Source organism: Crocodylus siamensis, chromosome 6 (genome assembly GCF_052110815.1).
Source record: "Crocodylus siamensis isolate JL-2025a chromosome 6, ASM5211081v1, whole genome shotgun sequence".
Taxonomy (NCBI): Eukaryota; Metazoa; Chordata; order Crocodylia; family Crocodylidae; genus Crocodylus; species Crocodylus siamensis.
This window is the reverse complement of record NC_143400.1, coordinates 24,462,510-24,483,429: the sequence shown is the minus strand read 5'-3', so window position 1 is coordinate 24,483,429 and position 20,920 is coordinate 24,462,510. Positions and strand designations below refer to the sequence as shown.

The 20,920-nt window shown below is 67.4% G+C and overlaps 3 protein-coding genes across 11 annotated transcripts; 1 reads left to right on the top strand and 2 right to left on the bottom strand.

Moving 5' to 3' along the window:
* Positions 1 to 1,272: 1,272 nt before the first annotated feature.
* CD79A (CD79a molecule) lies at positions 1,273 to 4,818 on the bottom strand. Its single transcript, XM_090053808.1, has 6 exons — positions 4,440 to 4,818; positions 3,322 to 3,450; positions 2,135 to 2,638; positions 1,815 to 1,933; positions 1,643 to 1,711; positions 1,273 to 1,539 (listed from the first exon to the last, which is right to left on the bottom strand). The coding sequence occupies exons 1-6, from the start codon at positions 4,816 to 4,818 to the stop codon at positions 1,426 to 1,428; spliced, it is 1,314 nt and encodes a 437-aa protein (XP_089909934.1). The 3' UTR covers positions 1,273 to 1,425.
* ARHGEF1 (Rho guanine nucleotide exchange factor 1) lies at positions 4,463 to 14,534 on the top strand. 9 transcript variants are annotated; one of them, XM_090055288.1, is made up of 34 exons: positions 4,463 to 4,566; positions 5,136 to 5,263; positions 5,539 to 5,582; positions 5,662 to 5,739; positions 5,838 to 5,951; positions 6,061 to 6,159; positions 6,454 to 6,496; positions 6,936 to 7,041; positions 7,127 to 7,267; positions 7,944 to 7,973; positions 8,103 to 8,205; positions 8,342 to 8,429; positions 8,513 to 8,551; positions 8,781 to 8,939; positions 9,018 to 9,132; positions 9,294 to 9,305; positions 9,772 to 9,942; positions 10,030 to 10,214; positions 10,496 to 10,642; positions 10,734 to 10,816; positions 10,909 to 11,034; positions 11,111 to 11,225; positions 11,311 to 11,411; positions 11,508 to 11,585; positions 11,657 to 11,732; positions 12,028 to 12,195; positions 12,702 to 12,789; positions 12,901 to 13,002; positions 13,111 to 13,169; positions 13,265 to 13,423; positions 13,496 to 13,633; positions 13,846 to 13,976; positions 14,194 to 14,279; positions 14,365 to 14,534. In XM_090055288.1, the coding sequence occupies exons 3-33, from the start codon at positions 5,559 to 5,561 to the stop codon at positions 14,266 to 14,268; spliced, it is 3,153 nt and encodes a 1,050-aa protein (XP_089911414.1). In that variant the 5' UTR covers positions 4,463 to 4,566; positions 5,136 to 5,263; positions 5,539 to 5,558; the 3' UTR covers positions 14,269 to 14,279; positions 14,365 to 14,534. The 9 variants fall into 9 exon arrangements, with proteins under 9 accessions (XP_089911414.1, XP_089911411.1, XP_089911413.1 ...); XM_090055285.1 differs by having other exon boundaries at positions 4,469 to 4,566; positions 5,136 to 5,259; XM_090055287.1 differs by lacking the exon at positions 4,463 to 4,566 and adding an exon at positions 4,613 to 4,746 and having other exon boundaries at positions 5,136 to 5,259.
* Positions 14,535 to 15,202: 668 nt separating this feature from the next.
* ERFL (ETS repressor factor like) lies at positions 15,203 to 17,919 on the bottom strand. The gene is made up of 5 exons (XM_090055313.1): positions 17,845 to 17,919; positions 16,761 to 16,995; positions 16,361 to 16,550; positions 15,917 to 16,037; positions 15,203 to 15,854 (listed from the first exon to the last, which is right to left on the bottom strand). Exons 1-5 carry the CDS (start codon positions 17,906 to 17,908, stop codon positions 15,379 to 15,381), a joined length of 1,086 nt encoding a protein of 361 aa, XP_089911439.1. The 5' UTR covers positions 17,909 to 17,919; the 3' UTR covers positions 15,203 to 15,378.
* Between the last annotated feature and the right edge of the window lie 3,001 nt (positions 17,920 to 20,920).

Sequence of the window (20,920 nt, the reverse complement as noted above, 5' to 3'; positions counted from 1 at the left end):
TTTCATAGCCGATCCTGAAAGCCTCCTACATCTCTTACAGAAGCCAGATTGGCTGAAACTAGTCTCTGGCTGCCCCAGGCCTGCATGGCAGGTGCATGCAGGCCCTCTGTGCAGAGGGGAATGCTAATGGCACCCCAGGGGACAAAGAGGTCTCTCTGCTGCCTCTTTCTCCTTCCAATTTGCAAGCAGTGCCTGGTGCCCTTCATCCATGAGGAGAGCCTTCCTCACCTCAGCATGCAGATGGGGTCCCCCAGCATCCCAGGCACCTGGACCCTGCCCACAGGCCTCCACTTTGGCCCCTCCAGAGGGAGGAGACTGAAGCGGCCCACAGCGCCTATTCTTGGCTGCCACTCGCAGCCCATGACACCTCTTTTCTGTGCCAGCCCGGCTCAGCACAGCGTAACACGCAAGAGGGGAAGTTCCCAGCTCCGCTGCTCCCTCTGTGTTTGCACCATTAATTAATAACTTCTGAACAGTGCTACGTGCTCCTTGTGTAACAAGGGGGGCTGGGAATTATAGATGGGGATGTCTGGACGTTAATAGAACGCACCCTGTGGCCAGAGGGGGTGCGGTGGGAGCTCCTTTAAAGGGGGCTCTGCTTCCAAAGGGTGGGACCCTATCCTACCCTAGCTTTGGACCTGGGGCCAGCTCCTGTTTATGCCCACCGGCCTCGGTGAGTCTTGCCCAGTCTAACCCTAGGTCACTGAGGGTGCGTGGATGGGAAGGACAAAGCTCTTTCCACCTGGTGCTGGGCTTCTCATCGGAAACCAGAGAATCCCTGGGGACATGGTGAGTCGCCCTCGCTGCATGGATCCACCGGGCTTTTCAAGCAGGCACTTTAATGAGCCACTTTCCTAACTGTGAACCCCCAGGTTCATTAACTGTGGCAGGGACAGAAGGACCAAAACCACATCGCCAGAAAATCTACCACCAAGTGTGCCGGGCCAGCACTTGTAACATGTACAAGTGCCCCCAAAAGCTGCTGGTCTGGGACAGAGATGACTGGGGCACGGGGTGGAAGACCTCCACTGCTCCCAGGTACCCACGCCGGGCACAGCGTGCCAGATCCTGGGGGCCAGCCCCCAGAATACCCCTGTGCCAACGCCCTGCTCCATGGGGGAAACCTCCGTGTTTCAGCGAATAAATAAACCTTCTCACACACCCATGTCACCTAGCTGCTCCTTCCTGTGCCAGACTGGCCTCCCACCCCTCCCCTCCACCAGGGAGCCCCCTGCCCATGACAGGGCAGGTGACACAGGCCAGGGGCATGACTACAACCACACCAGGCACACTTTATTGCAGCTGCAAAGCAGACAGTGGTCCCAAGCGGCAGGGCCGGGGGTTCTTGTGTAGCAGGGCACAGGGCAGGCGCCAAGACACCACCGCGTGGTGGGGGGCTATGGGAAGCAGGGAGGCAGCCAGGCCTCATGGCTTCTCCAGCTGGATGTCGGAGCCGTGGATGTTGGCCACATCCTGGTAGGTGGACTGGAGCCCCCGTGAGATGTCCTCGTACATGGAGCAGTCGTCCAGGTTCAGCCCCTGCAGAGGCAGTGCGGCTTGTCATGCTCTGGATGGGGGTCCGCGCCCCCCCACCCAGGCCCTTCTGTCCCTTGCTGGCCCCCTGAGCCCCTGCCCTGCTCACCTCGTACAGGTTTTCCTCCTCGTACGCACTCTTCTTGGCCTGCAGCAGGCGCTCGTTCGCCCACCTCTTCTGTGGACGGGGATAGGTATGAGGCCAGGACCCCCAGCTCCCCCTCCTGGCCAACCCCCCAACCCAGCTGTGGACACTGGGGTTCCCCGGGACAAGCGCTCACCCTGAAGAGCAGAAAGAGGCCAGGCCCCACGGCGCAGAAGAGCAGCAGGATGCCCTCGGCCGTGATGATCTGGTTCTTGGTGGACTCCCGCATGTTCAGGAAGGATGTGGGCATGGGGTCTGCAACAGGGCACAGGTGAGACCCATACCTGAACCGCACCCCCTGCCCCCCTCCCAGCCACCTTACAGGGGGCCACTGCCTCAACCCACCCCAGAGCCAGCCGCATCCCAGGGCCTGTACTTAGCACCATTTCCACCCACGCCAGCCACCAGCATCACTCATGCGTGGCCCCACCGTGTCCCACCCTGTGGGTCACTCACTGCGGACACGCAGGTAGGTGCCGCAGGACTGCCCCCGCATGCCGCCCGCCTCCACACGGCAGTAGTAGAGCCCAGTGTGCTCCTTGCTGGCATGGGAGAAGGTGAGTAGGGAGGTGCCCTGCTGCTCATCCACGCTGACCCATTGGTCCGAGCTGTTGACAATGGCAGGCGGTTCAGAGCAGTTGGTGCTGCAGACGCGGCTCCAGGTGACGGTGAGACTGACACCCAGATGGGGCTGGAACTCGCACCGCAGGTTGGCCAGGCTGCCCACCGTGACCGTGAGCGACGTGGGGCCAGGCTGCACCCACAGCACCGACAGTGGCAGCCACGGCAGCTGGGCGGTCCGGTTAGTCTCCACCGTCGCGGATGCTGACTTCAGCGGCTCCGCCCTGGACTCCTGCTCGGGCACACTGATGTTGCCCCACGGCAGGGTACCAGGAGGCCCCGAGCAGTTCGTTGTGGTGTTGGGGGTCACAGTCTCTGAGGGGGTCACACACAGGCAACCTGGGGAGGGGCATGGTTAGGGTCCGGGGGTGCAGTCCCATTGTGGCCTATGGGAGAGGACCCAGGCATCCGGGTGCTACACAGCCCCCACCCGCCAGTAACCCTGATTTGCATGGAGTTGGCAGGAAGGAGCAGTCACAGTCACAGCCCCAGCCCCGCAAAGCTGGGGGCACCGATCCAGCGGCCTGGACACCTAGGTTCCACCACAGCAATCTTTTGGGGGGGGGGCGGGGATCTCTGCCTGTTACCCCTCATTTGTATGACACCTCACAGTGATTAAAACAGGACCCCCCAGCCCCTGCTCATCACCATGCCCTGTTACTGCTACCCCAGGCCTGGGAGGGGCTGCAACCCACAGCCTGCCCCCCCTCCAGACCTGCCGTGTTTCACTTCCTCCTTCCCCTCCCTGTTGACAGGAAACCAAACTATGCAGGAGGGCGGGGGGAGGACAAACCTCAGACTATTATCAGGTGTTTTGGGCTGGGGGGGCAATGGGACCCAGGCCCCGAGCCAGATCCCAGGGCTCAGCCCCACAGCGAGTCCTTATCCACATCTAGGCTCGGGGTACTAGAGGGCCTCAATCTGGCCCTGATGCAACCCAAGATATGCCCAATGGATCCAGACAACGGATGTCCCACACCCCCGACCTGGCCCCTGGCAGCACCCCCCAGCCAGGCACCTACCTGGCAGGAGGGCGAGGAAAAGGGGCAGTGTGCCCCAGCCCCATGGGGTGACCCACAGCATGCCACTGGCAGGAGGACCCACACGCTGCCACGTCTGCCGCCCGGACCCGGGTGCTCTGCTCCCTGCGCCTAACGGAGATGCGCCCTGGTGCCCCTGGCCGCCCGCCCCCTGTGCAGCCCTTCCGGCCCCTGCCCCTGGGACCATGGGTGGGGAGAGGCCCACTGCCGGGGTGGAAAATGGCACCTGGCGTGATGCCCACCCCAGACACCCCGTTACAACCAGCCCTGACAACCTACACCGCAGCCAGCCACACCCCAGAGTGCGATACTAGCCCCGACGCCCACCCCAGAGCCAGCCGCATCCCAGGGTGTTATACCAGCCCCGATGCCCACCCCAGAGCCAGCCGCATCCCGGCATGCAATACCGCCCCGACACCCATCCGAAAGCCAGCCGCAGCCCGGGGTGTGATACCAGCCCTGACACCCACCCCAGGGCCAGCCGCATCCCAGCGTGTGATACCAACCCTGACACCCACCCCAGAGCCAGCCGCATCCCGGCATGTGATACAAGTCCTGACACCCACCACAGATCCAGCTGCATCCCAGGGTGTCCTATGAGCCCCGACACCCACCCCAGAGCCAGCGGCATCCCAGCGTGTGATATCAGCCCCAACACCCACCCCAGAGCCAGCTGCATCGCAGTGTGTGATACCAGCCCTGACACCCACCCCAGAGGCAGCTGCATCGCAGCGTGTGATAACAGCCCCGACACCCACCCCAGACTCAGCCGCATCACAGTGTGTGACACCAGCCCTGACACCCACCCCAGAGCCAGCTGCATCTCAGGGTGTGCTACTAGCCCAAACACCCACCCCAGAGGCAGCCGCATCCCAGGGTGTGATACCAGCCGCGACACCCACCCCAGAGCCAGACGCATCCCGGCGTGTGATACCAGCCCTGACATCCACCCCAGAGCCAGATGCATCCCAGGGTGTCATATGAGCCCCGACCACAGCCCCAGAGGCAGCCGCATCCCAGGGTGTGATACCAGCCCCGACGCCCACCCCAGGGCCAGCCGCATCCCGGGCCCTGTTTCACTAGGCCGCGACACATCTCACCCCAGAGCCAGCTGCAGGTCGCCCCGCCCGCCCCGCAGGCTCCACCCAGGGGCGGCCACATCTGGCCGCGGGCAGCGGTGCGCTGAGGCTGGGGCTCCTGTGGTCGCCAGGGGGCGCCTCGGGACAGGTCTGCGGGGGGGCGCAGGCCCGTGGGGGTCTCTGATTGCCCGGGGGCGGGAGCGGCTGCAAGGGGACCCCGACGGAAGCGCGGCCGGGGGGCCTGGAAAAGGCAGCGGCTTCCTGCCCCCCCGGCCCGGCCCGGCCCGAGCACCAGGCCGGAGCTGCCGAGCGGAAGTGCCCGTTTCCGGTCGGACTGCGCGGGGCCGGGGCTCGGCGCCGCCGGGGGGTCAGGGCCGGGGTCGCTGGGGCCGGGGGTCATTCGGGGTGAGATTCGGCCCCTTGGGGTCTGGGGTGCAGAGCCTGGGGTGAGAGGGCTCGCTCCCCCCCGGGAATGCGCTTGCCCCCGGCCCTGCACGGTGCAGTCTCGGGATGGGGGGACAGGTGAGGGCCTGGGGGGTGCGGGGCACCAGGTGTGGGAAGCTGTTGTGGTCTCGCCCCCTGCCCGGGTAGCGTGCCCCAGGGGATTATGGGTGTCAGTGGCCGGGGTGGGGGGGTAGCCCCCGCATCATTTCCTGCTGCAGGAAGCCGCTGCGCTGTTCTCCGTAAATAATCCGGGGGCTGCCGCTTTTGTCTTAGAGCCCGGTGGAGCCGCCTTTCCGGCGGGGGAAAGGGGGCACGCGAGGAATCCCGGTATCTGGGCTCAGGTCCTGCGGACTGACCCCTCCGGTGCGCCTTCCCACCCCAGCGGCGCCCCCTGGAGGCAGGTACCAGTCTGGGGGGTGGTACAGGGCTGGAGTCAGGGGCGGCGTCACCCCATGCCTGCCCCACACATACACCCACTGCCCCATCCCGGGGCCTGGGGAGCCAGCCACACGCGTGCTGTGAGCATGTGCACACACATGTGCCCTTTCATGTGCCTGGCCTGGCTGGGGGGGAAATCCCCTTTGGCCCTGACCCCAGCACTTGGCCTCACCCCCTGCCCCCAACCTGGGAGTGGGGGCTGGGGTCGGTGGGTCTCTTATAGCATCCATGGTTGCAGGTGTGACGGGAGCGGGCAGGATGGAGGAGGAGCCGCAGGGCTTGGTGAGTCTTGAGGGCCGGGGGGGGGGGGGTCTCAGGATGTCGGGGACCCCCACCCACCCCCACCTGTGTCTGTCCCCAGGGCCCAGGGGGCTGCAGCCAGGCACCACCCGCCATTATTGGGGCTGAGGACGAGGACTTTGAGAATGACTTGAAGCAGGTGAGACAGGGATGCCTGGGGAGCGGGTCCTGGCACCTGAGGGGAGGGGGTTTCAGCCTCAGAGGAGGAGCCGAGACCCCCTACTTCTCTCCCCACAGACCCCGGATGACCAGAGCAGCTTGTTCGGGAGCCTGGAGCTGCTGCGCACACACCCGGCCTATCTCATGGCTTTTCTGCTGCATGCCGTGCTCCAGTTTGACCCCAGCCCCGTGGTGAGGCCTGTGGAGGGGGGGTCAGGGCTTGCACACACATGTGCCAGCCTTGTGCATGGGGTGGGGGGACAGAGGTGCCCCCTACTGATGGCGCCTTCCCCCCCCCCAGCTCTGCTTCCTCCATGCAGAGCTGCTGCGCAGCCTTGGTGCCAAAGAGGCGAAGAAGCAGTTTGTGGATTTCTATCACAGCTTCATCGACAAGGCCGGGGTAAGGGCCCCCTCCCCCGCCATGGACCCTCCAGATCCCCCTGGGACTCCCTGGACAGCCCAAGGCTGCCCTATAGACCCCTTAACCCCATCTAAACACCGGGGGGAATCCTCTCCCCCCTCCTTCCAGCACCCCCACTCCAGGCTCTGCCCAGCTGGACTCCCCAGGGTGTCAGACCTGCCCCCCAACCCTGCTACAGTCCTGTGCTCTTCCCCGATGTCCTCCCCGCTTCCAACTCCATCCTGACCTCCCTTCACACCCCACAACCACCCCTGACCCCATCTCCCCCGGCAGCTCCTGCGGGTCCCCATCCCGGAAAAGGTGCAGTTTGAGCTCGGTGAGTGTCACTGGGGGGACGCGGCAGCTGGGAAGGACCAGGTGACCCCTCACTCCTGACCTGCAGCCCCTGCCCCCCTCAGTCCCACCGGTGTGCCTCATTCCTAACTCACAGCCCCCAGCCCTGTCAGTCTCCTCACTCCCAGGAGAACCCGGAAGTGGTGGGGCCAGGCTGGCCAAGAGTGCCTGGCGCCACCTGGTGGCTGTCAGGGCCTCAGCCCCGTTCCCCACAGCCCTGCTGCACCCCAGAGGCAGCTGCATCCCGCCGGCGCTGGCCCCAACGTGGCGGTTCCCAGGCTGATGACTCAGCTGGCAGCTTCCCCAGAGCCAGCTCACACCCAGTCTGGCTGGCAGCTGGGGCACTGCTTGGAGAAATTTGCAGCATGGGGCCGGGGGGTGCAGGGCACTGCTGGGGGAAGCTCACAGCCCTGGCTCTACAGACCGGACCCGGCCAGAGCTGCTGCCCGATGACATCCAGCGCCAGTTCCTGGCAGAAATCCAGTTCGCCCAGGAGCCCGAGATCAGTCGGCAGCTCGAAGGCTTCAGGTGGGGGCAGGGGCTCGAGGGGTTGGGGGGTGTCCAGGAGGCCAAGCTGGTACCCTCTGACCCCTGATCCCTGCCCCTGGGGTAGGTCGAATCGGCAGATGGGCATGACCCCGGGAGCAGTTGAGCTAGGGGAGCTGGAGTCGTATCAGACCCGGGACAAGGGCATCCGGGAGGCTAAAGAGAAGCAGCTGGCAGAGACGCTGCTGGCACGGCTGGAGGACATGCAGTGAGTGGAAACGCCCCCAGGACCTGGGAGGCCCAGAGCCAGCAGGCACCTGGGGACAGCCCCCCTCACTCCCAACATGCAGCCCCCTGCCCCACCAGTGCCCCCTCACTCCTGACTCGCAGCCCCTGCCCTGCTGGTGTTCCTCGCTCAGCCCGCAGCCCCATGCCCCCAGGGCCCCTCGTTCCCAACCTGCAGCCCCCCCCCTGCTGTTTTGGAGGCCTGGCACCCAGCCCAGTACATCTGGCAGGTCCCAACTGTTCCCACGTGGGGGAGGGGCAAATCCAGCTGTTCAGGGAGGGGGGTCCCCCGCCTCTGCCTCCAGCCTCTTGCTGCTGGTTGCATCATCCCATAGCCCCATATAAAGCCCCAGCCCAGCCCTGGCCCTGCACACCCTGCCTGAGCCTAGAACATGTCCCCAGGCAGCTCACAGACCCTGATGCGCATGGGAGCGCCGCAATGGGGCTGGCGGGCCGGTGAGGCGCTGCACTTGGCTCTGGGGTGGTCATCAGGGCGGGTATCACAGGCCTGGGGTGTAGGGCTGGGTGTAACAGGGTCTTTGGGATGAGATGCTGGCTCTGGCGGGGGGATGTCACAGGGTAGCTAATTCGACCTGGGCTCCCCCCAAGACTTCTCCCTGGATTCCTGGCCTCACGCTTCCCCCGCTTTTCCTCCCCAGATCCACAATCTCCGCGGACGAGGAGCGCAGGTGAGAGGGGCTGTGGGGGGGTCTCAACCTGGCGGGGCCATGGCCTTTCCTGGGGGGTTGGGGGGAAGGCGGCTTTCCCACAACCCTCACTCATGCCCCCACCTTCCCAACGCCCCCGTTCCCCTGTAGCTTGGCCATCTTCACCTCCATCGCCGCCTACATGAAGCATCTGGGGGTTAAGACCCGCACCGGCGACAGCAAGAAATCCAAGGGGAACTTCTTCCGCAAGAAGGTGGGGTCTGGACGCCGGGCTTTCGGCGGTGGGGGTGCTGGGGGCCCGGACACCTGGGTTCCATGCAGCGGGGGGGAGGCCTGGATGCCTGGGTCCCCTCAGCCTCCCCTTTGCTCCCCGATGTCTTGGTCCCCAGATTTCGGGCAACCGGAAGTTGGAGGAGCCACCGCGGCGCCGGGGCTTCGGGATCCTGGATGCAGCACGCTGGGCCAGAGACACCCCCAGTACGTGGCGGGGCCCTGAGATGACCTCCCTTCCCCAGCCCGGCCCAGCCCAGCCCCCTCAGCCACCCCCTCTTCTCTTCCAGACCCCGACCCCAGGCCCAGCAAAGGCCCCCAGGGCGAAGGTACCGCCCGCCCCCGCCCCCCCAATGCTCCTAACTCCATTAACCCCTTGGTGTCAGCAGGCTGGGCCTGGCCCCATAATGCACTAACGCCCCTCCCAACCCCGCATGCAGCCCCCCCACACCGTGTGCATGCAGCCCTGGACATCCTGGTTCCCTGGGGGCAGGGAGGGGGCTGGGAGCCTGGACGCCTGGGTTCTCTGGGAGGTGACTGACCCTCGTGCCCCGTCAGCGGAGAAGGCAGCCGTGCCGGACAGGAAAGGGCAAAAGGTGCCGGAGGGGGGGGCACAGCGGAGCCGGGGAGCTGCAGTGGGGGCCCCGGGGCCGGACCCCCCCAGCTTGGCCGTGACCATCAGCACCCCCCAAGCTGAGGGGCCTGAGGGGGATGCAGGTGAGTGGCAGGGTCCGCCTGCAGGGGGGAGAGTTGGGTGGGGTTAACCCTTTACACACCCACCCCTGCTGCTCCCAGGCTCAGAAGCCCCCAAAACCACAGACATGTTGGATGTCAGCCCCAAGGGGGGGTCCTTGGTGGAGCCCCCGCCCAGTGACACGCAGCCCCCCGAGGAGGCCGTCGAATGCGAAAGGTGAGACCACCTGCAGGATGCGGCTGCCCCCCCACCCCCCGACTCTCTGGGAGGGCGGGCCCTGCCTGAGGGCTTGGATGCCTGGGGTCTCCGGGTCTTTGGCAGTTACTCCCTGGGGAGGGTCTCTTCCCCCCCCCGCCATTCACCCTCTCTCTCCCCAGACGCCGTATCAGGTTGGTGTCCCCTGACCCCCCCAGTTTGCATGTGTGGGGGGGTCCAACACCCCCGGGAGACCCTGCCCACACAGCTAAGTACCCCCCTCCCAGGCCCGGCCCGGCCCCCCAGGCACGGTGCCCCCTGGTGCTGGGGTATGGGGCAAATGCCCCCCAGGCTCTCACCTCTCTCTCTTTATTTCTTTCTACCCCCATTGCATGTGACTTCATCATCCCCGCTTGCTTCTCATTGGCTGCTTTCCTCTCCCTCCTGCCTACTGATTGGTTAATTGCGTCTGCTGTGACTTGTCTCCCCATGCGTATGCGTGTCCATGGCCACGTGTGTCCCCTTCCTGCATGTGTTGTCCATGCCTCATGCGACACACATGTTCTTCCATGGCCCCCGCCCATTGCCATGTCCCTGTGTCCTGGCGCCGCCATGTCTGTGCGCATCCCATGTCCCTTGCGTGTCCTGTGCACGGCGTAGGCTGCCAGGACGGCTGGGCCGTTCGGAGAGCCTGCGGGCAGTGGAGCGGCGCCGGTCCCAGCGCGGCTCGGCCAAAGGGAAGCCACCACGCTCCCGCAGCGACGTGGACCTGGACGCGGCTGCCCGCGCCGGTGCCCTTGCGGCCCCCCCAGGGCCCCCCAGCCGCTGCGTGTACGTGTGTGGGCGTGAGCGTGCAGGGGGTAGGTCAGGGCAGGTCCCAGCAGTGCCGACACTGATGCTGCGGCCTGGTCCCTGCAGCCTGGAGCCAGGGGAGCCACCGCCCTTTCTGTCTGCGCAGCCTGAGGAGGCTGCTGAGCCGCGCCCTGCGCCCAGCCCAGAGCTGCCTGAACTGGAGCCGCCGGGCACCTGGCGCCAGCTCGTGGCCCCTGACGCCCTCCTCCGGCTGCAGCCCACCGAGGTCAAGCGCCAGGAGGTCATCAACGGTACGTGCCCCAAGGCCCAGGCGTCTGGGTTCCCAACACCCCTGGGCCCTATAACCCTCTGGACTCCACCCTACCAGCCCCCACATCCTCCCCAGAGAACCCATGCATCTTGGCTCCCAGCCCCGCTGGACCCTAGAAGCCCCCTGCTCCGCTTCTCTCCTCTCCTGGAGAACCCAGGTGTCCAGGCCTCCAAGAACTGCCCCTGCCCCACCCCACCCCCCGTGACGGCGGTGGGTGTGGCCCCCTGTGCTGACTTTTTCCCCCCCTTACTGCGCCCCCAGAGTTGTTCATGACGGAGTTCGCACACGTGCGCATGCTGCGGGTCCTGCTGGAGGTTTTCTACCAGCCACTGCTTGCTGACAGCTTCCTTGCAGAGGATGAGCTTGTTGCCATGTTTCCCGGCCTGGAGGACCTGCTTGAGGTGCACGGTATGGCTGGCGTGGGACTGAAGGGTGCTGGGGCCTGCGGGTCGGGAGTGAGGGGCACCAGGGGCCTGACCCCTCCCGGTGCTACCCCCAGGTCTGTTCCTTGAGAGCCTGCGGAAGCTGCGGGATGACAACAACTACGTCGTCCCTGAGATTGGGGATGTGCTCCTGGCCCGGGTATGAGGCGGGGAGCTGGGGGCTGAGGGCTAATGAGGGGGGTCACGGGCTCACAGGGGCTGACACCTCCCTGGACCCCCGCCCCCCTGCAGTTTGAGGGCCCAGAGGGCGGCTGGTTTGAGAAGATCTCAGCACGGTTCTGCAGCTGCCAGTCCCGCACCTTGAAGCAGCTCAAGGCCAAGCAACGCCGGGACCCGCGCTTCGCACAGTTCATCCAGGTACAGACCCCCTAAACCCCCGACCCTGATCCCGATCCCGACCCCGATCCCGACCCCGATCCCTTGGTGCCCGCAGGAGGCGGAGAGCCAGGCACGCTGCCGGCGGCTGCAGCTCAAGGACATTGTACCCATCGAGATGCAGCGACTCACCAAGTACCCACTGCTGCTGCAGAACATCGCCAAGTACACCGGTGCGTGTGCGGGGGGGGGGGGGTCGGGGCAGGGCAGGGAGTAGGGGTCATGGGCTGGCGCTGACCCCTGCACCTGCGCCCACAGAGGCACCGGAGGAGCAGGCACGGGTGGAGCATGCAGCTGAGTGCTGCCGTCACATCCTGCACCGTGTCAACCAGGAGGTGCGCGACATGGAGAACTTCATGGTGAGCTGCCAAGATCGTCCTGTCCCCCCCCTATTCTCCCCAGGACCTGTGGGCCCCCAGGACCCCCAAATCTATTTCTGACCCCCCCCCTTGCAGAAGATGAAGGACTACCAGGGCCGCCTGGACCTGTCCTACTTGAAGCAGAGCTCGGACCCACAGCTCAGCGACTTCAAGGTACCTAGGAGAAGAACTTGGAGGCGCGGAGGGGGCAGCTTAAGGAGACCCCCTGACTCTCCCCCCTACAGGCGTCCGACATTACCAAGCGGCACCTGGTGCATGAGGGGTTGCTGACGTGGCGTGTCTCCAAGGACAAGGCTGTGGGTGAGTGACCCCCCTCCCTGGGGCAGGAGGGTGCCTGGGGGTCCCTGCGTGGGGCAGGAGAGGGGGTCCCTGGAAAGGGATCCATGCAGGGCCTTGGGGGGTCTGTGCAGGGCCTGGGGGCATCCATGTGGGGGTGGAGGTCCCTGCAGGTCCTGGGAGCATCTGCTGGGGCTGGGGGGGGGGTCCTCAGCTGCCCTGGGGCGGGTCCAAGCAGGGCTTGGGGGGTACCAGGGAGGGTCCACACTGGGCCTGACGGAGTACCGGGGGGTCCGTGACCCTCGACACCCCCGCGCAGAGGTTCAGGCGCTGCTGCTGGACGACCTGCTGGTGCTGCTGCAGCGGCAGGAGGAGCGCCTGGTGCTGCGCTGCCAGAGCCGCCCGGTCAGTGCCCCTGACACCGCCAAGCTCAGCCTCAGCCCCATCGTGCGCCTCAGCTCCGCCATCACGCGCCAGGTGGCCACAGGTAGGCGTGGCCTCTGCCCACCCAGTATGCACTGGGGTCAGGGCCCTGGGCACTGTGGGAAGGGGGTCGTGGCCATGTCCCAGGGCATGGGGGCCTGGGCCTGGTGCATTGTGGGAAGGGGAAATGTGTCCTGCCCCGGGGCATTGTGGGAAGGTTTGCATGTATGTGGGGCTTGCCCTAGGGCATTGTGGGAAGGTCTGTGTAGTGGGGTGCATTTTAGGAATGGGAGCTTGGCCCCAGCCTAGGGCATGGGGGAAGGGGACTGTCTCCTTGGCCTGGTGCATTGTGGGGCGAGGCACTGTGCCCTGCCTCGGTGCATTGTGGGAAGGAAGAATATGCCCTTATCCGGGGCACTGTGGGAAGAGAGATGTGTTCTCCCAGGTACCTGATTGATGTACGCTTCCCCCCCCCCATGTGTGCCTGATGTTGGAGGGGTCTCTGCCCAGGGGCTGGGAGTGGGACCCCCCAAAACCCCCTGGCTGATGCCCTCCCCACCCACCCCACAGACCGCAAGGCCTTTTACGTCATCAGCAGCTGTGAGAAGGCACCGCAGATCTACGAGCTGGTGGCACAGACGGTGTCGGAGATGAAGAGGTGGGGGCACCGGGGCGGGAGGGAGGGGCACCAGGGCGGCAGGGGGCCGCGGGGTGGGAAGGAGGGGCACCGGGGCAGCAGCAGTCAGCCTGAGCTTGTGCCCATCCGCAGCTGGTGCTCGCTGATCGACACGACGGCCGGGAGCATCAAACTGCCCGAATCCAGCTCGGTGAAACATTCTCGGCCTGGACAGAACCCGCCGAGCCCCAGCTAGTGAGTGCAGCCCCGTCAGGGCGGGCGGCTCTGGGGCGGGCGTCGCACCCTGAGATGCGGCTGGCTCTGGGGCTGTGGGGCAGGTATAACAGTCCTCACTCTGCCCAGCTGCCGGGAGCCGCTGCTCAGCACCTCTGAGAATGGGGCGTCACTGAAGGAGACGGAGGGTGAGTGTGGGGGGCCCTGGACTCCTGAGTTCCTCTTCTCGGGGGCAACACGAAGGACTCCTGACTCCCCCCGGTCTCACCTGCCCTCCCCACAGAGCGCGACAAGGACAGGGCACTGGAGGGGGCTGAGTTTGAGGAGCGCAGCCCCGTGCCTCCCCCCCACAACGACACCCCCGCCCTGGCCGCACTGCTGGCCCTGGCGCGGCCCCTGGGGGGTGCCGAAGGGGGGCTGGCAGCTGCCGCGCTGCAAAGGGGTAAGTGACCTCCCACCCCATTTCCCCACCCAGGACCCCCTCTCCGTCTCACCCCCACCCATGTCTCCCCAGTGTCAGCACTGCGGCGGCTGCTGCTGGGGGAAGACCAAGTGGCCCCCTCCACGCTCCCTCCCCATGCCAGAGCCGAAGCTGAGGCACCGGGTGAGCGGGACCCAGGTGATGGCGCTGAGGGCTCAGAGGCAGCTCCAGGTACTGGCAGGAGCACAGCATCATGGGATACGACTGGGGGGGTGCGAGAGGGGCATTGTGGGATACAGTCGGGGGCAGGATGGGGCATTGTGGATTTGGCCTTTTGGGATGGGGAAAGGGGCATCGTGGGATACATGGGGGAGACAGGATAGAGCCACTGCTGCAGGGATAGGGGGCTGGAAGCGCCCAGCCTGACCCTGTCTCCCTGGCAGGGGGGTCCCTGAATGGCCCTCAGCCCCTGGCCCTGGGGGGCCCTGGCACCCCCCCACTGCTGCCCTCCCACCTGGCTGCACTGGCCCAGGATGAGCTGCAGCCCCTGGAGCTCACGCTGCACGCGCTCAGGGTAAGCTGGCGGGGGAGGGGCTCGGTCACCTGGGTTCCCCTCAGGGTGAGGGGCTTGGACACCTGGGTACTCAGGCAGGGGGCCCAAACACCTTTATTCTTCCCTCTGGTGGGGCTCAGATGCCTGGGTTTTGGGGGGAGGGGCCTGGGAGACCTGGGTGCTCCCCTAGGGGGCCCTGGGACCTTTCTGGGCACCCTTAACCCCTTCCCTGCCACAGAACCTGGAGGAAGAGTTCTGGCTGCTCCAGGGGGCTCTGGCCAAGTGTGGCCCCCCCATGCCCGGCTTCACGTGAGGGCCCTGCAGGTATGGGGGATGGGGAGGGCTCTGGGGGGGCCAGGCTGGGGGCAAGGCCAGGCTTGACCCTCTCCTTTCCTTTCCTCTCTCTTAGGCCCCTGGAGCCGATACCCCCCAGCCCCGCCCCCAGCTCTGCATCGGGGTCAGGGCCACGGGGGGGGGCAGCCTTTTGCTGGAGACTTTTTATATATATATATCAGAGGTTTTAATGGAGTTTTTATTGGGGGGGGAGATCCTGCTGCCAATAAAGTCCTGCTTTCCCAATGCCTGGGTCCCTCTGGCTGCCTTGAACGCCTGGGTTCCCTGGGGAGGAGGGGTTGGACGCCTGGGCTCTCTGGGGGGGAGGACACCTGGGTCCTGGGGGGGTTGGATGCCTGGTCTCTCTCTCTGCCTGGGGGGCACAGGCTGGGTTCTCCCCAGTGTGGGGGGCAACTAGCACACCTGCGTCTCTTCCCCTCGGACTTGGACATCTGGGTTCAGTGCCCCTGGGCCCCTTCCCAGCTAGGGGCCTGGGCGGCGCTTGGCCCCGGGGTCCCTCCCGCCGGGGCCCAGACACAAGCAATCGCGCTCACACGAGGCTCCGGCCTGGCCCGGCCCGGGGCTTTATTGGCACCGGCGGCTCCGGTCGCTCCTTATTGCTGTGGCCCCGGGGGGGTCACGGACCTGTGTACAGACCTGGCAGGAAGCGCGAGCAGTGACGTCACAGACACGCGGGGGTGGGGGACGGAGACACAAGCGCGGGGGCGGGGGTGCTATTGCACTGGGGGTGTGGGCAGGCAGGAGTTAACCCTCCCTGTGGGGGGGTCCTTCAGTGGGGGGGGGACGCCTGGGTTCTGCCCCAGCACAGGGGGGCGGGGGAGCTTTTCCCTCCCAGCCCGGCCTCCTGGGGTCTCCCCTAGCCCCGTGGGGGGGGGGGGTCGCTGGGAGCCTGGCCACCTTTTTTTGTCCCCAGTGGGGGGGGGTCTCTAGGAGCCCAGATGCCTGGGTTCTCCCCTAGCCCATGGGGGGGCAGCGGGCAGCGTCCCGGGCGCCTGGGTCCCTGCCTTGACTCGCGGGGGACTGGGAGGGGGGGCGGACATAAAACTCTCCTATAAAAATAGAGGGGGGTTCAGCTGTCGGGCCCGGCCCCCCCCAGCCCCGGGGGGGGGCTGAAGTCGCAGCCCTCGTGGTCCGAGCTGCACTCGCTGAGATCCGTGATCTCCAGCTCCGAGTCGGAGCCGCCCCCGGCCCCCCCCGCCCCGGGCCCCGCGCCCGCGCCCGCCCCGGGGCCCGCTCCGCCCGCCCCGGGCCCGTGCACCTCGGCCCGCAGGGGCAGGGGCAGGGGCGGGTGCGGGGCGGCCCCCCCCGGCGCCCCCCGGCCCCCGTCGGCCCCCAGCAGCGAGGGCGGGGCGGGCAGCGGCCCCAGGGCGCCCCCCAGCGGCGCGGGGTACAGGGGGGGCGCGTAGAGCGAGGGCGGCAGCTTGGAGGCGCCGAGCGGGAAGGCGCCGGGCAGGTAGGGGCTCAGGGTCCAGGGGTACTCGGGGAAGGGCGCCCCCCGCCCGTAGGGGCCCAGCAGCGCCGGCGGCTTCGCGTAGCCGGAGACACCTGCGGAGAGAGGGCGGGTGAGGGGCGCTCGCGCTCCGCGGGGGGGGCGGGGGGGGTCTCACCTGAGCCCAGGAAGGGGAAGGCCGCGTCCAGCCGCAGCTTGTCGCCCTCGGGCCGCTCGAACGGGGCCCCGCGGCCGGGGGGGTCGCCCAGGCGGGGGCCGGCGAACAGCGACTGCAGCGCCTGGGGGCGGGGGGACGTCTGGGCGCGCCGCGGCCAGCCCCACTCCCCCGCCCCCCGGCTCCGGGCCAGCCCGGGTGTCCGCCCCCGGCTACGCCGAGGTAACCGCCCTCCCGGCGCCGGGGCAGCCCCGCTCCCCCCCGTGTGTGCCCACCCCCTTACCCCGAATGAACCCCCCCCAGCACTAGCGAGTCACCCACACAGCCTCCCCCTTACCCCGCATCGACGCCCCCACCCCCCGGTGCTGGGGGGCCGTTTCCCCCGCGCGTCCGCTCCCCGAGCTGCCCCGGGTGAGCCGCGCCGCACTAGCGGGGCCCGGACCGTACCTCGGGGCTGAGCGCGGCGCAGTCGGGACCGGGCGCGGGGCCGGCGGCGGGGCAGGGCCCCTGGGCCAGCAGCAGCGGCGGCGCCACGTCCAGCAGCGGGTAGTTGACCAGCACCACCTTGCTGAAGTTGAACTTGTAGGTGAAGCGTTTGCCCTTGGTCTTGTGCAGGATGCGCTTGTTGTAGTAGTACCTGGGGGGCGGGGGCGGGGGTCAGCCGGCCCGGCTCGGGCAGCCCGACGCCTGGGTCCTGCAGCCCCCGTGGGCAGGGCGGCGCGGTGTGCGCCCCGGCGCCCGGACCCAGGTCGGGGCGAGGACGGGCAGCGCCCCCCCGCCCAGCCGGGCCGCGCAGGATGCGGGGGCCTCCCCGCGGCGGCCTCCCCGCGGCGGCCTCCCCGCTCACCGCAGCGCCCGGCTCAGCTTGTCGTAGTTCATGTGGGGCTTGCACTTGCGCACGCCCCACAGCCGTGCCACCTCGTCCGGGTCCTTGATGACGAACTCGCCGTAGTCGCCCTGCCAGGCGATGACCCCGCGGTACTCCTCCTTCTGCAGCAGCTCCAGGATGAAGTGCCACAGCTGGATCTGCCGCGAGCCCGGGCTCGACTCCGGCTTGTAGGCCCAGTCCGGGAAGGCGAAGCCTGGGGCGGCGGCGGCCGGGCCGGTGAGGAGCCCGGGGCCGCCGCCGGGGCGCGGGGCCGGGGGTGGAGGCGCGGGGGAGACCTGGGGCCGTGGGGAATGGGGGTGCCCTGCACCCGGGGCGTGGAGACCTGGGGTCCGGGAGCCCGCGGGGGCGAGGCCTGGGGTCGCCGCACTGGGGCCGTGGGGTCCCGTGCACCCCGGGCATGGGGGGGGGGCGTGGCAGCGCCTGCGCGGGTGGAGAGGTGGGCCTCGGCCGTCCTGCGTGGGGGAGACGTGAAGGTCCTTGCACCAAGAGTGTGGAGCCGTGGGGTCCGGGCACCCAAGCGTGGAGCCGCGGGGGGAGGGCCGTGCGCTTGGGGAGCAGGAGACGTGGCGCCCTGGGGCACGGGAGTGGGGAGGACTCGGCGCCCCGTGGGAGAAGAGTCCCGGGACCGTGGGGGTTGTGGGGCCAGGGCTGATAGAGACGTGGGGCCGGGCGCCCCGCGTGGGGTAGACGTGGGGGTCCCGTGGGGAGATGGAGACGCGGGGCCCGTGAGTCCCGGGCCGTGGGGAGCAGAGCCCTGGGCTTCGTGCACCAAGCGCGTGGGGACGCAGGGGCCCGGAGTGGCGGGTCCCTGCGCCCCGTGGGGCCGGGGCTCCGTGCGGGGCGGACGTGGGCCGGTACAGGCGCACGGAGCCCTCCGCTGCCCGGCCCCGGCCCACGCGCGCCGGAGTGTGGCCGGGGCGGGGCCGTCGCAGTCCCGCGTGGGGAGGAGGCGGGGTGCGAGGGGTCGGCCCGACCAACGCAAGACGGAGCTTGGGGGTTGCGAGGTTTCCCATGGGGCGCTGGAGGTCTCGCGTGGCCTTACCGGGGGTCCAGAGGGCGGGCAGCGGTGCCGTGAGCAGCAGGTCCGAGAGGCAGCTACAGTCCATGGCGCGGCGCGGGCCCTGCGTGGGGGGCGCGTGAGGTGGGGGCGCGGGGCAGCGACCGGCACGCGCCCCTCGCCCGCCCCGCGTGCGCCCCCACGCGGGGTCTCCCCTCCCCACGCGCCGTCACGCGTGTCCGCCCCGCCCCTCCCATATATTATGGGATGGAAGGGGTGGGGGGCAGGGGTATATTATAGGATGGAGGTGGGGGCAGGGGTACGGGTATATTATAGGATGGAGGGGAAGACCGCGAAGGCAAGGGGGTATTACGGGATGGGGACAGGGGGGTGCACGATGGGATGGAAAGGTGTGAGGGGCAGGGGCATATTATGGGATGTAGGGGGCCGAGGCGGGGTGCTTGGAGCAGGGGTCATATTATGGGATGAAAGGGTCAGAAGGGAGTAGGGGCGTATGTCGGGCTGGGACACAGGGGTAAGAATGTATTATGGGATGGGAGAGAAGGGGTAAGCGTATATTATGGGGTGGGGCAGGGGGTATGCTGGGTTGGAGGGTGCGGGGGGCGTATTATGCAGCCGGGCAGCCCGCCCCCCTCCCCCCGCCCGCAGTAATTTTCCGTTTGATCCGGGAGGCGCCGCGTTTTTCCCAAATCAAAGCGGCGCCGCCGGGCCCGGGCCCCTGGAGCCGCCGGGCGCGGGGGGGGGGGGCTCCCCCCGCCGCCCCCCTGCCCCCCCCGCCCGGCCCGGCCCGCGCGGCGGCCGCGGCGCTTTCAAGCTGCCGACAGCTCCTGGAGCCACGTTATAACGAGCAGCGCTGGGACCCCGCGGCCCCCCCGCGCCCCGGGCCCTGGAAACGGCCCCCCCGCCCCCGCCCCGGTCCCCGGGCCCCGCTGTTTGCTTTGTGCCGAGCCGCAAAAACCAACACGGGGAGGGGCACGCGCGGGCACACACATGCACACACGCTACATACCTTATACACGCACCCACACGGCACGCACACCCCGCACTACATGCGCACACACTCAAACTGCACACTCGCACACGCCTTGCTTACACCCATCACATACAGTTACATGCATACACACACCGCACACACTGGACGCACACATATGCACCCCCACACATACTCACACGCACCGCAAACCTGCACGCGCACATACACAGTCTCATGCACGCCCCCCACCCCATCCAGGCACCCGCCTGTCCTGTAAGCACAAGGCACACACAACACACACAGCAACACACACACCGAGCTACAGGCGTCCGTGGGCACTCAGGCTTAGAGAAACACAGACACACTTTGCACACAACGATCTTAGTACACATACACACACACGCACAGCTACACACATACACACTCGCACACACTGCCGGGGCAAGACGCGGCTCACGTGCACGCCCGCACCCGCGCCCCTCTGCTCACACAAGCAACACAAACGGGCGCCCGAGCTGGTGCGGGGAGATCTCTCCCACAGACACACACGCGCGCGCACACACGCACAAGGAAACTGTTCTCAACACCGCGCCCGCCCGCAGGTCGCCACACGCAAATACCCAGACACACGTCGCCCCCCCACGCGACCCAGACCTCCGGGACACGCACACACACACACACACACACACACAACTCAGCCGTCCGGGAGGCGCACACACCCGGAACCAGGTGTGTAATACACACACACACACCTGCAGAACCCAGGCGTTCGGGACACGGACACACGCAGGAACCAGGTGTCTGCCACACACACACACACACACACACACACACCCCCAGAGGCCGGCGGGGTCGGGGCAGGTCTCGGGGGGCGGGGGGCTCCCTCCTTCCCCCTCTCCCCCCGCCCCTCGCTGCTCCATGACCTCGGGCTAAAGCCCCGCCCCGCTCCCCTCAGCCCCCGATCGATGCCCCCCGGGACCCGCTTCATCTCGCCGCCCCTCGCCCCCCCCGCCTCGGGCCGGCGGTCACACGGACGCACAGACCCCCGCCCCCCCGCTCATTAAAGATCCCTAATTGCTAATGACCCGCCATCCCCTCCCCCCACCCCAGTTAATCCGGATTACCTGCGAGCGGCGGGAGGCCCCGGCTCGGCTCGTGTGTCCGCGCTCCGGGAGCGGCCGCCGCGGGGGGGGGGTGCGCGGAGGGGTTGGGTGTGCAACACACGCAACCGCGGGGCGGGGCGGGGGCGCCGTGATGCGCGCACACGCACACACACACACACAGAGGACCCAGGCGTCCGGGACCCACGCGCACACGCACACAGGATCCAGGCGCCCGGGACACACACACACACACACACACACACACACTCAGGACCCAGGCGTCCGGGGTACGCGGACACACACGGGGAACCCAGGCATCAGTGCCCCGCTGCCACAAACCTGTGTAGCCCCCTCCTGAGTGTGTGTGTGATACACATGTGTGTGAAGGAGGAGATTGCGAGTAGGTGTGACATCAACTGAGGGAGACCGAGCGGGCAACACGCCTGTTGATGTGTGTGTCACTGAGGAGTGTGTGTGTGTGTGTAGAGGTATGTGTGAAATATAAATGTAACTGCGGGAAGTTTGTGTATATGTGTGTGTGTACGTGTGAAAGAGGTGTGTATAAAATAGAAGGGGGGCAAGGACGCGTGTGCTAAACGGATCATGGCGCGTGCGAGGCCGAGCGCGGCCACACGCGTGGCAGAAACGGGTGTGAAATCGAAGTGTTTGTGTATGTTTAACCGTGTGCGCGTATGTGTACCTGTGGGTGTGTGCGTGCGTCTATGTGTGTACCTGTGTGTGTGCAACCCTGCCGCTCCACCACCGCCCGCCGTAGCGAAATTAAAATTGATTTTTATTTTTTAAAAGAGAAGAGCCCCCGCCCAAAACCCCTCGTGGGGGGGGGGCGTGCTGTCCTGCCGGGTGCCGCCGCCCCCCCCGGCCGGCCCGGGGCTGTGCGCTGCACAGCCACGCACGGGACACACGCACGCGCGCACACACACAGCCCAGGAGGCCTGGACACGCACGTGGACATATCACTACACAAATATCCCACGTCTGCAGAACCCAGGTGTCCGGGACACAC

What these genes read in the sequence shown, in the direction of transcription:
- CD79A (XM_090053808.1), bottom strand. Translation starts at nt 4,818, where the DNA reads ATGACCCCCGGCCCCAGCGACCCCGGCCCTGACCCCCCGGCGGCGCCG. An exon ending in GACCTGCAGCTGGCTCTGGG is followed by an intron (nt 3,451 to 4,439) that starts GTGAGATGTGTC and finishes CATCTCCGTTAG; the next exon opens with GCGCAGGGAGCAGAGCACCC. An exon ending in AGGAGGAAAACCTGTACGAG is followed by an intron (nt 1,540 to 1,642) that starts GTGAGCAGGGCA and finishes CTGCCTCTGCAG; the next exon opens with GGGCTGAACCTGGACGACTG.
- ARHGEF1 (XM_090055281.1), top strand. An exon ending in TTGAGAATGACTTGAAGCAG is followed by an intron (nt 5,740 to 5,837) that starts GTGAGACAGGGA and finishes CTCTCCCCACAG; the next exon opens with ACCCCGGATGACCAGAGCAG. An exon ending in GGGCTCAGAGGCAGCTCCAG is followed by an intron (nt 13,634 to 13,845) that starts GTACTGGCAGGA and finishes TCTCCCTGGCAG; the next exon opens with GGGGGTCCCTGAATGGCCCT.
- ERFL (XM_090055313.1), bottom strand. Translation starts at nt 17,908, where the DNA reads ATGGACTGTAGCTGCCTCTCGGACCTGCTGCTCACGGCACCGCTGCCC. An exon ending in GCCCGCCCTCTGGACCCCCG is followed by an intron (nt 16,996 to 17,844) that starts GTAAGGCCACGC and finishes CCGCCGCCCCAG; the next exon opens with GCTTCGCCTTCCCGGACTGG. An exon ending in GCGCCGCGCTCAGCCCCGAG is followed by an intron (nt 16,038 to 16,360) that starts GTACGGTCCGGG and finishes CCCCGCCCCCAG; the next exon opens with GCGCTGCAGTCGCTGTTCGC.